The sequence below is a fragment of the Rhinolophus sinicus genome, chromosome 2 (assembly GCF_057876585.1).
Source record: "Rhinolophus sinicus isolate RSI-liver-muscle chromosome 2, RSI-T2T, whole genome shotgun sequence".
Lineage (NCBI taxonomy): Eukaryota > Metazoa > Chordata > Mammalia > Chiroptera > Rhinolophidae > Rhinolophus > Rhinolophus sinicus.
The window spans coordinates 123,307,922-123,324,843 of record NC_142502.1 but is presented as its reverse complement, the minus strand read 5'-3'; the positions used below and the strand labels follow the sequence as shown (position 1 = coordinate 123,324,843).

Genomic DNA, 16,922 nt, shown 5'->3' with positions numbered 1-16,922 from the left:
ATGGGAACCCCTGCCCCTGCATCTCAGCCCTTTGCAGTACTGCAGAGCGTCCAGCAGACGGCGCCAAACATCGCTTGTCCTTTAGAACTTGACCAAAATGGCTGCTCCTTCCCGCATCACTCCTTTCCTCCCTTCCGTTCCTCTCTCCCTCCCTTCTCTCTGTTCCTTCCTCTCTTCCTTTATTCACTGATTCATAAAATATCTATGAAAGCCTAAAAGCTGAGCTCTGTGCAAGATCATTATATACATAATGAATATGAGAAATACTCCAGCGCTCTAGGAAAACATGGTTGGGGTGAATATTTGTTCAATAGTTTTTGAACACCAGTGAAAGAGTAAAGATCTATCAGGGCTGAAAGAGTAAAAATCATCTTGGACTGAAAAGAGAAAAAAAGCAGCCCTGCTGTTCACCAGCCTGGGAGGACAGATACGCATAAAGCCAGGAGCAGACTTCACAGGGAGCATTTCTTACAAGGTCAGGCAGCAGCAGGGAAATGCCATCACCACCACCTTGTTGAGTCACCACTGCTTTCTTACCCCTGACACCCCAGACCTGCTTTGCTACTCCCATCGCTGACTAGGGACACCCAAATGCAGAGCCATCCTGGCCTTGTGACGACACCCACCCCTTAGCAGATCCTTTTCCACTTCTCCTAAACCCGTCCCAGAGGCAGCAGGCAGGACATGACTGCCACTTACCTTACACCCTCCTCAGATCCAGCAGGAGGGGCCTGGACCTTACCAAAGAGGCTCCGTCTCCTCCAGCAACATTCTTCCAGGCTCTGGCAGTTACCTGCTGTCATGTCGCCTCTATTACTTTGGAATTCTATATCTCCCATTGCCATCAGTGGGCTGGGTTCTGCAATAGCCATTCCTATCACCAGCTCTGGGTTGGGTTTTAGGGTTGCTGATATTACTTTCATGAGGGTCCCCTTCCCATCTCCCGGGGTCCTGGCTAGTGTGGCAAATAAATCCTGAATCCTAGGAGGTTGCTCCCAAATTTATCAGTTTACTCAACTCGGTATTCCAATCCTTTTGATGAAGTGCCCTCAGAACCCTGCCTATGCATGGCGTCCCCGCCTTCCGCGGGGACATGTGGGCTACGTCTTGAGTTTCTTTTGGGATCTAGAGCTCTCCCTCACCCCTTATCAGGCTCAGAGTGTCCCTGGGAGAGGGTCGTTTTGATTTAACCCCAGTTACAGGCTCAGTGACCTGGAGGGAAGGTGAAGGCAGATCATGAGGGGCACATGTGTTAACCCCTATGGGAAGGAGCCTTCGGATTATCTCTAAGCTACTTCTGTAGGTTCAGAAGGCTCAGGGGAATCTGGGTATTCAAATTTTTCAAGGGTCTTGACGGGTGATTAATTGTCCATAGCATCGTATCTTTTTCTAGAGTATCCATCAGCCTTAGTGACAGCCACCCAATTCCACTGTCCTTATAGCTATTTATTCCACATTTCTCAAAGGCCTGACACAGTGTATGAACTAGTGTATTTCCTTCTACTAGTGACCATCCCAATTCACCACCAGTGAGTTTTAAAACTTAGATGGTCACTTCATGCCAGGGGCTCTCTGGCCATTGATGGGGCTCTTACCTCCAGAAAGTAGTAAGTGATCCAGCTCCAGAAACCCACTTTATCACTTGATTTTTCGGCCCACTCCTGAACCATGTAGTCTGGCTCCAGAAGCAGACTCTGAGACAACAGTTTAGCTTATGGGATATTTATCTAGGAGTGCCCTTGGGAATAATGCCTGTGGGATTCATACCCAGAAAAGGAAGAGGAGTGGACCGAGGGAGATGCTCAGCTATATGACAGATGCAGTGGCCTCAGCTGAGCCCCCAGAGAGCTCTGGAGCCACTTGGCCCTTCAGAGTTGTCCTATGTTGGGCTGAGATGGCCAGACCTTTATGCTATTACTTTGATCAGTCACTGCATGTGAGTTTCCCCAGGAAGGGATGTGACTTTGGGTGAGGTGGCCCTCTGAAGAAGCTGACAGTCAAACGTTCTCCCAGCAAGTGAGGCCACCAGGGGACCTGAGCCGTGCTCACCATGGATAGGTATGCCGTGTTAAGTAAAAAAAATAAATGTTTGTCATTAGAAAACAATGAGACTTGGGAGGATGCTCATTACTGTAGCATCACGTAATCTATCCTGACTGATACTTCCTGCTGAAAGAAGGAAAAAGATCTCGCAAGGTCTTAAGAACATAAAAAGGAACCTGTTCCAGACCCAGACGCCTTTTCTTTTTTTAAAGCTGTTGATTCAGTGGGCATTCTGAGCACACACAGGTGGATGAAAAGGACAATTTTTTTCATACCTCCACGTCCTTGGTTAGTTTCACCAAATTCACTGGCTCAGGCCCCAGTCTGCTGACACAGTCACTGGTTCTGGAGGGAGGCCCAGCAGGGGACACTGAGGTGGGCCACAGGGCTGGCAGTGGGCGAAAAGCCAACGGTTAAAATTACATTAAATGAAGAATCCCCTTTCCCAGCCACACTAATCACATTTGAAGTGCTCAATAGCCACCCGTGGCTAGTGGTTACCACAACACAGAACATTCCAGTGGGCAGTACTGAAGGATGTAAGATTATTCACTACATGAGATGCCTTGAAAAATGCCTGAGTATTACAGCTCATATATGAAAGAATCTCAGCTTAGGTTTTTCCAAATGACAACAACCCAAATAATGTAAATAACATTGCCAATAACAACTTGTAAAAACTGAAAGAAACTTCTAAATCATAAATATTTTTCAACCATGCTAGAGAAAGAATTTAAGTATCATTCTCTCTTGAAAGACTAATACAACATTGTCGTAGGAAAAGGTGATCAAAGTATATACAATGGAAAAAAAAGCAGAAGGAAAAGTATCATAAAGGTGACAAGAAGTTAGTAAGTTTTCAGTATTTTATTATGAGTGTCATTTGCCAGCTTTTAAAAATTTCAATTTACCCCTTTTAAAATTCTAAATAAATATGCATTTTCATACCTAACTCTGTTTGCAATTTTTTAAAGAAGCACTACCCTGCCCCACCCCCAAAAAACTATTTAAGCTTCAGTTCCTACAAAATCTTATTTTCCTTGAATAAAACTAACCTTAAAAAGTAATTTTCAATTTTAAGGCAAAGTCACCGAACCTCCGCCCTTACTTCTGGACCACTGAAGTAAGCTGGAACAGCTCCACATCTGCACGAGATGGAATAGTGTTCCTCCAAAACTCATGTCCAATTACAGCCTGTGACTGTGACCTTCGTTGGAAATAGGGTCTCTGCAAATACAATCAAGTTAAGGTGAGGTCCTGCCTGATTAGGGTGGCTCGAAGTCCCATGACTGGTGTTCTTATGTGAGTAAAGGGAGATTTGGACACACAGAGAAACACAGGGAAGAGGCCAGGTGATGACAGAGACAGAGATGGAGTCCTGCTGTCACAAGCCAAGGACTGCTGGCAGCCACCAGGAGCTAGAAGGAACTAGAAGAATTCTTCCTCAGGGCCTCCGGACGATGTGTGGCCCTGCTGACACCTTGATTTTGGACTTCTAACCTCCAGAACTGAGAGAGAAGAAATTCCTGTGGTTTTAAGCCACCAAGGTTCTGGGAACTGGTTGGAGCAGCCATAGAAAACTAATATAATACCACACACATTGATATGATCTAGTTTCCAGTCATTCTACCCTACTACTTGGGTGCAATTATTTATTAAAGAACGTTTACAACACTGTAAGTTTTATTTACTCCAAATACCACATGTTGATATACAATTCCAATGAATGAAAATGACTAGCACACAAATACATGAAGTAAATACGGCAACATTTCAGTTTGGCCTCACTTAGATAACAAGAAATGCCAAGTAGTGTTATTACGTCATTAACCCTGACTTGAACTTAGGAAATAAAAGGAAGGCAAGAGGCACGATGCATGTTATATGAATGTGATAACACTGCCTACCTCTGAACAGGTAAAAGCATGGTTTTTAAGTTTATCTACATCAACTTATTTGTTCAAACCTGCTCTCCTAATTAAATAGAAAAAAGTACACATCAAATTCTTAACTGGTAAAATCATTCCACAACTATAAATTAAGAGGCTAATGACATATCCTCGACTAGCAGGAAATTGCAATGTACGAACAGCGCTTTCCAACCTCTCTATTAACAGTTTTTGTTTTTTTCCCCCCAGAGTTCAGAGGGAAACTGTGTACATGTGGTGGGGGGATAAGCAGTATAAGAGATGAGATAAGCCAGTCACTGATCAAACTGTTAGCAGTGCCAAACTTGGCCAAAGAGGCCAAGAGTATGGTACATACTGACGGTCCTAATGCAATGCCGTCAAATGATCCCTAAAAGTGAAAGGCTGGAGAAAAGCCATTTTGTCCTCAGGGCCACACATGCCAACGCAGCCTGAGGATGTAGGGAAACTTCTCAGTGCGTTGCTTTATGATTGGGGCTTGATCTTTCCACCTGGGGACGTCACATGCCCAGGGAGTCCCCTGCTCTTCAGGGCTGCTCCTTGGCTGCACGAATGCCGCTGTGGTTCTGCCGCTGAGCTTCTGCACACACAGGGCTGTGCCCACGGGCCCACGCCGCCCCTCTGCAGAGACAGAACAGGCCTCTTAGAGAGGCTGTAGCCGGAAGTGCGAGAACGAGCTTATTTAATGGGGTTTTTTGTTTGTTTTTTACATTTGATGACATTTTGACACCTTGGGCCCCCCCTTTACCCCCGACTGGGGAGAGACTGCCCCTCCTGGCTAATTCTTAGAGACAGCAGAGAGCAGGCCTTTCACATGAAAACCAACTGATCCAGAGCCCACACTGTGAGACGCCCCCTCTGCCTGGCTCTTACACTCCAGGAGGCAATACTCCTCTGCCAGCTCCCCCAGACCCCGGACCAGACAACTAGAGACCACCTGAGAGCACAGAGCCTGCAGCATTACTCAGACTCACCAGTCCTAAGCTGCTTCTGCTGCCCTGCCTGACTTCCTGGCAGAAACAGAATGAGGGCTGCTGTCCCTGTGCTTTTTCCTCGTCCTGCTTCAGCCCCCTGACTGGCACTGGTGCTTCCCATGTGGGCCCCATGTGTCGTGCCATGCCTCTCCTTTTGAGGGGAACTGTGAGTAACAACAAACGTTTCTTTCAGTGACACTGACCTCTCTGTGTTGTCACTCAGTCACCTTTATACATTCGGACCCGGGCACAAATCGGAGCTAATATCCCATCTTGACCAAGTGCAATGGTGACACTTCAATTTCGTCTTTAGTTTATGCTACTGCAATTTTCTAATAGTCAATATTCTAATATTCACCTAACAGCTGATCCACTACTAAAAGCTACTTTATGGGATTCAGCAGCTTTTGGTAAAGCTTTTTTTAGCAGTTGAGAGGTGCGAGTTAAGGTGCAGGTAAGGTGAGGAATTGTAAAAGTGAACAGACCTTCTCCTAGGAGTCAGAAGTCAATAGCCCGGCCCTAGTAGAGAGGAGGGGATATCCAGCAACATTCAGGGTTCACTTTTCTCCCTGCGTGTGGCTGGCATAGCTCACCCTGTCCATTCAGACCTAGCTTTCCCAGGTTTTGGTGAAACACAGAAGCAGAAAGGGACCTTTGGGTATGGATGGTGCTAAAAGAGGAAGAGCTTCCTGCTGCCACTGTCACCTACGTTAACAGTGGAAACTGGAGACCACCCATCCTGTTCCACAGGCATATCTGGGGAAAACTAAACCTCGTGCTTCCAACAAAAAGAAATGACCCAACTTATTTTCCTCCTAATGGGCTATCATCTTTGTATCATTCACTTTTATTATTATTATTATTATTATTATTATTATTATTATTATTTCATAGGTAGCACCTAAATTTTAAAGAGTGGTATTCACCAAAGTAATTTAAGTGGTGGGAGAAAACACAAAAGCAAGGAGGAAGAAGAAACAGCTGAGCACTTTTTAGAAAGCAACTTAAAAATCATGACTTCTATGTCAAGCAATGGAATATTTCGATGATAACAATGGCAATTTCAAATAATTCTATGACAAAATGATAGTGTCATCGTTCATGATAATTCTACCACCTATAACTTTGTTCCTTGATGATTCAAAAGTCCTGTGTGAGACTTAACATATGTTAAGAGTTGAGATACAACTTATTAAACAAACAGTCTTGGTGGGTTGTTTTGATCTGGGTGTTGGGTGGGGGTGGTTAGAAAAGAAAGGACATCTCTGTGGTCATAAAAATGGGATAATACTCAAAATTTTGGCACATGAACTTATAAAAAAATGATTGTGGTTGCATGGATACATCTTACATTTTTAATTGTTTTCATTTGGGACTCTAAAAAATACTCTAACTTTCAACTCTGAAGACAGGGACCGAGGGGATGTGATCACCCTAAAAATCTCATGGGCTTTCAGAAAACCACCTGTCAGGATTTCAGCTACGTTTCAAAAATATAGGCAGAGATGGAATTATGAGTCAAGCCACTTAGGAGAGTAAATGGAAAATTACCAAGCAGAATGTACTGTGTTAAGAGAAGGATCACTCCCCAAAACTGTTATTACTCTGAGTAGATGGTTTTATTCTGATGTAACTAGCGCATCAGTGCTGGAATGTTTTCAGTAAAATTAAACTGGGATGCTCTGACTTTGAAGGAGAGATTCTATTATTTTCTGAGAAATCCTTAGAAATGACGTCTCCGTGACAGAAAGGAGGTGGGGTGGGGAGGGCAGGAAGAAGAAAGGGAACTGTGCTGTTTCAACTAGATTTGCAGCCAACTGGAGTTTGGGTTTCTTCCCTTTTTTTAAAGCTTGTAAAAGGAAGCTTCCTTCATAATACGACTTGGGATATTATTTCTTTGGTTCGACTTCCTGATGAAGAACTTTATTCTAAGTGCTCAGGAAGTACCGACCTACCCCCCTTTGCGCTGTGTCGACGTGGGATGCTGGACAGAGCATGAGGTAATCACAGTCTCTTCCCTGTGGTTGCAAGAAGCAAAAACAACAAAAATCGTGTTGCTCCAGTTTGCATCATTACTGTTGAACAGGCTTTTACGTGAGAACACTCAGAACGAGAAGATGACTCAGGAAGAGGCAGACAGACTCAGAAAGAGGTAACTTGATGGTTTGGGTTACAGAATGTGAGTTACTACATTGAAAGAGGAGGGTTGAGAGAGCAGTAGCTTCCCACTGTTACGGGAAAAGCCTTAATACTCTGAGCACAGAAACATAACTTCAGGAAGGCTCCTGGAGAAATGAAGGCCGTGTGGTTATTTGGACACCCTGAGTGGAAACAGCAATGGCAACTGTCCAGATATGGATTTAAGGTAGAAAAAGGTTTTCTAGAAGAGGAAGAGACTGGTCAATGCAGACCCATGTTCATGAACCATTTCTCATACAGGTCTTCTGGAATGCTAGATGAAGTGTGTTTTTTGTTTTACATGATCAGGTTAGATTATCATGTCTAAGAAAGCTGGATACTATTGTTAGTACAGTACATGAATTATGAAAATCATTTGGGAATCACTTGGCCAAACAGCCTTTCTTTAAACCATGTTCAAGATGCTATCTGAGATTCACAGTTATGTGAGGCACTGGAAACATCTGATTGGAAAATACTTTCAAATTTTCTCTTTATGACTAAGTAAAACAAGTATAATACTTTCCAACCTCTGGGATGAAACTGAGTTTTAGCTATTGAAACTACACTTTTTAAAACTACGATTATAAAGTCTTTCTAATAAAATGTGTGACGGATGGATAAACCACCAACAGTTGGTATTATGACATATATGTTTTAAAACTCAAAAATTGTATACCTTGAATGAATAAAGCAAAACTTATAGCTGTGATTTGCTCTGTAGCCTGGTCTTGTCACCTTTCCGTTAAGAATGTCCACCTCACAGACCAAGAAGCCAATGAAATGTACCAGCTCGTTTGGTTATAATTCAGTATGTCAGGTTCAAATGGTTACTCCAATCAGTATTACCAATATGCATTAGCGGTTGGAAGTTATACGGACTGTTCTTTAATAGATAATACCTGCTCTGATCATTGTAAAAGTTCTTCTCAAAAAGAAGAAAAATGATAATCTTTAGGTTGGTGTTGGAGAAAAGCTTGCTGAATATTTACATCTCACGCCGCCTTCTGTCTCCTTGAACATTCTCCTCTTATGGTTTCCTTGAACAGATTCTCATTTCATATGCAGCTTTTAATGTCTGCATATTATTAGTGCATGGATGGTGAGCTCAAATTTATTGATGGGCCTAATTTCTAATGCAAATCCTAGTAGAAAAACATGACTATTTCCTAAAGGCTTAGTACCCATTGAATCCATGTTGACAGGGATATGCTTTCAAGAGAAGCTTTGCACTAGTTGGGATGTACATTTGACATCCCACTGCACGTACACTCTTTGTTGAGGGTGTATAAATTTATATCCTCAAATGAACTATACTGGCTTCAGATATTTCTACATCCCAGGTACACCTTCGTGTATGTTGACACTCACCTGATTATAACATGCAATTTATAACATCTTGAACTACTGCAGGACATAAAACACAGTTCTATCCGGCGGCTACTACTTCTTGGGTAAGGCTTAATTTTGGCTCCTGCACTGGAATGTTGATTTGATTCCTTAATTTCACAGACAACTTCACAGTGACACACGAAGCCTAAACAAATTTTTGGTTAGCCTGTGCTCTGAGAAATCTGCTTCCAGACAAAAATGTGGTTTCCCCCTTCTTGTCTGGCCCCTGAAGCATGCTGCTTCCATCACGTGTAACAAGGTGCTGTGCTGGGAAAGGAGTCCTTCTTTCTTGTAAAACCTAAACCTCTTGTAAACCTTCTGTGGTGTCCATGCTCTCAGGGGACTGACATGCCAGAAGCATCTGCTTCAAAGACATGTTCTTTGGTTGCTTCCCAACCATGGGCTCCATTCAAACATCAGGCTAACCTCGTACAGAGTCACACGGTACCAGGCACAGACTTTTAACTTTTGCATAGGAGTCAGTATTTGCTAAGTGTCCCATTCTGTAACCCTATGAACAAGCACTTTACAAAGCGCTGTGAATGGGACGGGATGCTGTTCGCCCAGGCCTGGCTCTCCTCATGGAAGTACAAGGGCATCCAGAAACATTGACAAACAGAGAAAATCAATTATTTCTCTCCCTGCTATTAACCAGCTCTTGCCGAGTATTCATCTTACGCGTGATGATGACTAATATTCGCCGAATGGCGAGCAGACGCTCCTTAAGTGAGGTCATGCCAAGGATAGCCAGCTGAGCCTTGCGTTCCAAGGGCAACACTGCCAGGACCCAACAGGACCAAGCAGGTCCACTAGGATTGCTCTGCAGGAGAAATAAAAGGAAAACACAGCATTACGGCCTAAAATACAAGTCTGTTCCCTCAGTGCTGTCTTTCGTTTCACCAACAGACGTATGAGCAAGAATTAAATGCCACCTCCTAATTCAGGTCTACTTCACAATTCATTCAGCCCTCAAAATACAGTTTACTCTTATGCTACACATTTAAATGTGGGGGAACTCACAAAAGAACCTGCAAAGAAAAGCATCTTTGGTGGAGAAATGCTGTGAATTAGTTGATTCTGTTCTCTCAAGGCTCCAGTTGAGAGTGTATAAGGGGCAGAAGAAGAGACCATAATTTTTACCTCTTCTTTCCAATGTTCTGCATGATTGCTTGTTAAGTTTGAAACATGCTATATATATAGCATAATATTACAAAGGCTAACATTTGTATATAAGTTTAAGTATTATAACTAAATAAATCTTACAATAAAATCAATGTGACAAATGTGCATACTCGTATATGTGAAACATCTATATGTGTGACTTACTATTAATTACAGTCAACCCTTAAAGAACACAGGTTTCAACAGCCTGGGTCCACTTATATGTGGATTTTTTCAACAAATACCTATACTGTTTTCAATCCATGGTTGGGAGTCCACAGATGGGGAGGGCCAACTATAGGCCTGGATCTACCCCATTTTATATAGGGGCCTTGAGCATCACGGATTGTGGTATCACAGTGGGAGCGTGGGGGAGTCCTGGAGCCAACTCACAGCACACACCAAGGGACAACTTCAGTTTGGAGGGAGTCAAAGTCTTACGTGGATTTTCAACTGTGCACCCCTAACCCCCACGTTATTCAAGGGTTAACTCTATGTGTGCGTGTGTGTGTGTGTGTGTGTGTGTGTGTGTGTGTGTTAGAGGAACCACATGCTCTCGGTCACAATCCTAACCGGTTCCTGCCTGCTCTGTCACCTGAGAGCACAGGAGAGCAGTTGTCTGCACTTGGAGATGCTTCGTAAACCTGACGCCCATCATGTGCCTAAGGAAGCAGCTTCACCACGAGCCCTTGTGGGGAGCCCGAGGAAGCCCATGGTGATGGTAAGATGGGTACCACAAAGGAAGAAAAGCTTCTAACTTCACAAGAGTTAGGGGATTTTCCCTTCACTTATTCAATACCTGTGTATCAGGTCAAGGCGACGTGATGTGTAAAACATAGTGTTGATGTCAACAAATTAAGTTTCCTATTTAAATCTTACGATGTGGGTGAGAGAAGTAAGAGTAGAGAAGCTGACAGCCAATCAGAAGAAACTGATCTTGATAGGAAAGAAATGACCTTCATATAGCATTAACCAGAAAGCATTTATCGTTTTGTTCCAAGGGGCACGTGCTACTCTGCGAGGTGCTTCTTTGGGCTGTTAATAAATGAACTGGTGCTTAAGCGATCATAATGGGGCATGCAGCATAAACTGCCCGATTCTCCTTTAGGATCACGTGTCTTAGCACACTACAGCATGAGCTAAGAACACTAGGAAAGAAAACAAAGAGAATATACCTGAGGTTCAGGTTCCCTGTCTGGCATTAACCCAAAATGACTTAAGATTTGTTCTCTCGTGTGATCCGGGAGCGAAGTAAACCAGGAAAGAGACTGCTGATACACTGAGTCATGAAGCGCAGTCAGTTCTTCATACGCTGGACCTTCCATCTGATCAAGGGAAACAGAGGACCATTAGAGGTTCATTATTACATACAGAACGCAGTTAGCAGCCTCTGCTCCAGCCCTTCACAGTGTCCGTCCTCCACATGTCCCTTACACCTGGGCTACTCAGGACGGCATCCTTGGCTGCTCATGTATCCCCCACCAGAGCCCTCCCAGGTGACCTTACCCACCCTCATGTCTTTGTCATTTGTTTGTTTAGTTTCAGGTGTACAAAACAATGTAATAGACATTTACACCCCTCACAAAGTGATAACACCCCTCCCTCAATCTACTATCCTTCTGACGTCATCTATGGCTACTTCAATTCCATTGACTCTTCCCTATGCTGCACTCCACATCCTGTGACTATATGTATATATAATTATATGAGGTCAGACAATTAAATTCGTGAACATGTTGCAACGCTGTTGCTGTCCTTTTTTGATATCAGAGGATTATTCATTATGAATTTGTACCAACTGGACAAACAGTTAACCAAGTTGACTATTTGGAAGTGCTGAAAAGGCTGCGTGAAAAAGTTAGACGACCTGAACTTTTCACAAACAATTCACGGCTCTTGCATCACGACAATGCACCAGCTCACACGGCACTGTCTGTGAGGGAGTTTTTAGCCAGTAAACAAATAACTGTATTGGAACACCCTCCCTACTCACCTGATCTGTACCCCAATGACTTCTTTCTTTACCCGAAGATAAAGGAAATATTGAAAGGAAGACATTTTGATGACATTCAAGACATCAAGGGTAATACAATGACAGTTCTCATGGCTATTACAGAAAAAGAGTTCCAAAATTGCTTTGAAGGGTGGACTAGGTGCTGGCATCGGTGCATAGCTTCCCAAGGGGAGTACTTTGAAGGTGACCATAGTGATATTCAGCAATGAGGTATGTAGCACTTTTTCTAGGATGAGTTCGCGAACTTAACTGTCCGACCTCATAGATGACATTCAATATTATTCAGCTTCAGGTGTAGAGAGCAGATTACTGGGATTTATTGTTTTGAACATTCATTAGTGTTTTGTAAACAAGATTCTACTCAACAGAGAATCTCCATAGTGGAGATTCTCCCTTCTATTATAATATCCTGACTTTTCTGTTAACACTACACTATGAGGACACATCCCATATCATTATGAATAATTTTCAATGGCTACATGCAATCATATATTTGAGTTATAGCACTGTTTACTTAGCTAGTCACACAGTTATATTTATATTGTTTCCAATTTTACAATTTTTAAAATAACACAGTAATATAAATATTTATGCAAAAGTGGTTTGAGGGGATTTTGGTGGTTTTTCTGTGGTAACAGAAGGGGCTGTCATTCCCTCAGGATAGTTTCTAGAAGTAGAATTACCAAGTCCAAGAGTCAGACGTTTTAAAAACTGTATTCCGTATCACCAAATTATGTTCCCAAAGGCATGTGACAGTGACATACATTCACTGCACCGCCCTGCGTCAGTGGCGGGCATGCTTTGCTTCAGGGTGCCTACCCTGCTGCCCAGTCACTCATTTTAATGTCTCAGTTCTACTTAGGAACACCCGAGTGGGAAACGCAATAGACTGGGGACCGGGGACCAAGTTCTTTCTGGCTACATCACTGACTCTTGCGGAAATATCAATCGGTTGCACAGCCTCTTTAGAATAGACTGTTCTCATTTGTGAAATGGGAATAAACAATTCAGGTCCCCTATAGTTGTACAATTCCAGTAGCTATGAAAACTATGGTAAACCAAGAGATTAGATTGTAATGCATATAGCCATTCTCAATTTGATTTATACACATCAAGTATTCATAGGTAGAGGAAGGTTTCCTTTAAAAAACACAAAAAACCCTAATATTATGTCAGGTTGCAGCTATGTAGGCTCCCACTTTTAAATAAGAACATTCACCCTCCAAAGCCATCATCCACAAGAACAGCCCACAAACCCTCCCAGTGCAGCAGAGACCCTGAGGAGCATCTCACTCACTGAGTCACAGCCTTTAAGTCCGGCTGCCTGCCTGAGGTCTCGAAGTGCGACCCACTGGGCCTTGCCCTTCCACACTGGCGCCCTGTGCTCACAGACAACCAGAAACAGCTTCTCGAAAAAAGGCAGAGCTGGCACCATGGGTGGGGCTCTACCCACAGGTGCCACGAATGGACACTGCTGTCCCTAGGGTGACTTCTAGTGTTATGTGAGACAGTTGGGGCTCTCCCAACGGGAACCGAAGAATCCAAACGAGGAATATGGTCATTCCAAGAATTCCCTCCTCCTAGACATTTTTCATGTTTTTGTTGCAGTATCATTCACATACATCTTAACATTTACAAACGTCTTAACTGTTTAGCTCAAAGGGTTTTGTCAACCATACACTACAGTGTACTTACCACCCTATCCCGGGTAAAAGACTGCCGTCACCTCAGGCTTCTGCTGCACCCCTCTCCAGCCAGTTACAACCCCCACCCCATTCTCGGACCTCCATCACCAGAGTTTTGCCTGTTGTTGGGAGTTATGGAAATGGGGTCCCACGGTATGTATTGCGTGTGCCTCACTTCTCTCACTTGGCATAATGTCCCTGAGACTATTTTGTGTCTTTCTGTGGGTCAGGAGTCTGTTTCTTTTAATTGCCAAGTAGTATCCCACTGCGTGATTGTACTACAATCTGTTTATCCATCACCTCATCATGAGCAGCAGAGCTGTTTCTAGTTTCTGGCAATCCATGAATAAGGCTTGTTATGGTCATGCTTGTACAAGCCGTTTGGAGGATCCCTTCAAAACACTGTTAACCTATCAAATTATATGGCCTGGTATTTCTATGAGACACATACATAATTGCTAAGGGGTAAGAGATGCCAGCCTTTTACATTTAGCATTAGAAGGGAATTTTTTTAGCACCATTGTTTTGCATTATGTCTCATTCTGAACTAATATCAGTATCGAGAAGAATTGACTATTGTTTACACGTCAACTCCTGTTTATCATATGTGTTTGTAAACAACATTTTGCTGGACACCAGATATGCTGATTCGTTCACATACTGTCTGAGGCTGCCTCTTGCTGCAATGGCCAAGTTAAGTACTTGCAACATAGACCGTATGGCCAGGAAGGTCTACAGCGTTTACTGTGTGGCCCTTTATAGAAAAAGTCTGCCAATACCTGGACTAGAACATCAAAACAACAAATCCCAAACCCTCATGTCAATGTGCAGAAATAAGGTGATTGTTTCAGGAGGAGAAGATTTTTCTATCAGCTCCAATACATGTAAAAATCCACTGATAATAAATAACCTAAGTGCAGAATAAAGGAGGAAATAAGTAATACTGTCATTAAACATCTGACCTAGTTTCTCAACAATGCAGAGGGAAATAAGGTGACTGACCCTTGAACGTATCCCAGTAAAATAAACCTCACCTTTTCATCTTCCAGATACTCGATGTCTGCTGTATTGTAACCATCGCGGTGACGGTGGCTTAGGACTCTGAACCGACTGATGCCAATTGCGTCCACAACTGAGCTGCCATCCGGAAACGTCCTGACATCGTTGATCTCCAGCATGCAGCCATACTCGGAAATCCTGAAAGGACAGGCAGGAGAAATAATCATGATTTAACAATGCAGGGAGTCTTCATTTTTCCCTCGATGGGTCTGGGTCTTACTAAATAAAACAAACAAAACGAACGGTGTCTCCACATTGGACCAGCACGGTTCTTTTCTCTGAGACACCTGCAGGCGATTCCTTGTGTTAAATGGAATTTCCTCGTGCACTGTGGCTGCAGAGGACAGGCTGGCGCTGAGAGTGCCATGCCTCAGTCGTCCACCACTGAGCCAGTGCTTTCAGAAGGACCCAAGAGGTGGGGAGAGACAGAACCTTAAATTACCAGCCCCTGGGCTGTCCTCCCCCACCTCCATGACGCTGGCCAGCTCTGCCCTCCCTGCTCACTGCTATGGAAAGTCGTCACAATCACAGCCTTTGTCTCCCTGTCTCCGTTTTGCACCTCCATACCCCAGCGGGAGTCACAAATGACTTCGGCATGACCCACTGACCTGCTGCTGACCCAACACCCTCTGCTGCTCTCTTTCACCCTCCCTGACCCGTCCAGCCCTTCACAGCTTCTGTCCTCCACATGTCCCTTACACATGGGGTGCCCAGGACGGCATTCTTGGCTCCTCATGTATCCCCCATCCAGAGCCTTCCCAGGTGACCTTACCCACCCTCATGTCTTTGTCATTTGTTTGTTTAGTTTCAGGTGTACAAAACAATGTAATAGACATTTACACCCCTCACAAAGTGATAACACCCCTCCCTCAATCTACTATCCTTCTGACGTCATCTATGGCTACTTCAATTCCATTGACTCTTCCCTATGCTGCACTCCACATCCTGTGACTATATGTATATATAATTATATGAGGTCAGACAATTAAATTCGTGAACATGTTGCAACGCTGTTGCTGTCCTTTTTTGATATCAGAGGATTATTCATTATGAATTTGTACCAACTGGACAAACAGTTAACCAAGTTGACTATTTGGAAGTGCTGAAAAGGCTGCGTGAAAAAGTTAGACGACCTGAACTTTTCACAAACAATTCACGGCTCTTGCATCACGACAATGCACCAGCTCACACGGCACTGTCTGTGAGGGAGTTTTTAGCCAGTAAACAAATAACTGTATTGGAACACCCTCCCTACTCACCTGATCTGTACCCCAATGACTTCTTTCTTTACCCGAAGATAAAGGAAATATTGAAAGGAAGACATTTTGATGACATTCAAGACATCAAGGGTAATACAATGACAGTTCTCATGGCTATTACAGAAAAAGAGTTCCAAAATTGCTTTGAAGGGTGGACTAGGTGCTGGCATCGGTGCATAGCTTCCCAAGGGGAGTACTTTGAAGGTGACCATAGTGATATTCAGCAATGAGGTATGTAGCACTTTTTCTAGGATGAGTTCGCGAACTTAACTGTCCGACCTCATAGATGACATTCAATATTATTCAGCTTCAGGTGTAGAGAGCAGATTACTGGGATTTATTGTTTTGAACATTCATTAGTGTTTTGTAAACAAGATTCTACTCAACAGAGAATCTCCATAGTGGAGATTCTCCCTTCTATTATAATATCCTGACTTTTCTGTTAACACTACACTATGAGGACACATCCCATATCATTATGAATAATTTTCAATGGCTACATGCAATCATATATTTGAGTTATAGCACTGTTTACTTAGCTAGTCACACAGTTATATTTATATTGTTTCCAATTTTACAATTTTTAAAATAACACAGTAATATAAATATTTATGCAAAAGTGGTTTGAGGGGATTTTGGTGGTTTTTCTGTGGTAACAGAAGGGGCTGTCATTCCCTCAGGATAGTTTCTAGAAGTAGAATTACCAAGTCCAAGAGTCAGACGTTTTAAAAACTGTATTCCGTATCACCAAATTATGTTCCCAAAGGCATGTGACAGTGACATACATTCACTGCACCGCCCTGCGTCAGTGGCGGGCATGCTTTGCTTCAGGGTGCCTACCCTGCTGCCCAGTCACTCATTTTAATGTCTCAGTTCTACTTAGGAACACCCGAGTGGGAAACGCAATAGACTGGGGACCGGGGACCAAGTTCTTTCTGGCTACATCACTGACTCTTGCGGAAATATCAATCGGTTGCACAGCCTCTTTAGAATAGACTGTTCTCATTTGTGAAATGGGAATAAACAATTCAGGTCCCCTATAGTTGTACAATTCCAGTAGCTATGAAAACTATGGTAAACCAAGAGATTAGATTGTAATGCATATAGCCATTCTCAATTTGATTTATACACATCAAGTATTCATAGGTAGAGGAAGGTTTCCTTTAAAAAACACAAAAAACCCTAATATTATGTCAGGTTGCAGCTATGTAGGCTCCCACTTTTAAATA

General features: G+C 43.2%; 1 protein-coding gene across 1 annotated transcript in view; it reads right to left on the bottom strand.

The window, feature by feature from the left end:
• Nucleotides 1-2,891: 2,891 nt before the first annotated feature.
• Nucleotides 2,892-16,922, bottom strand: part of LONRF2 (LON peptidase N-terminal domain and ring finger 2) — a 51,049-nt gene continuing 37,018 nt past the window's right edge. Inside the window, 2 exon segments of the mRNA XM_088796347.1 lie at nt 2,892-9,335; nt 10,852-11,001. Of these exon segments, the coding sequence (XP_088652473.1) occupies nt 9,141-9,335; nt 10,852-11,001 (345 nt within the window). The 3' untranslated portion in view covers nt 2,892-9,140.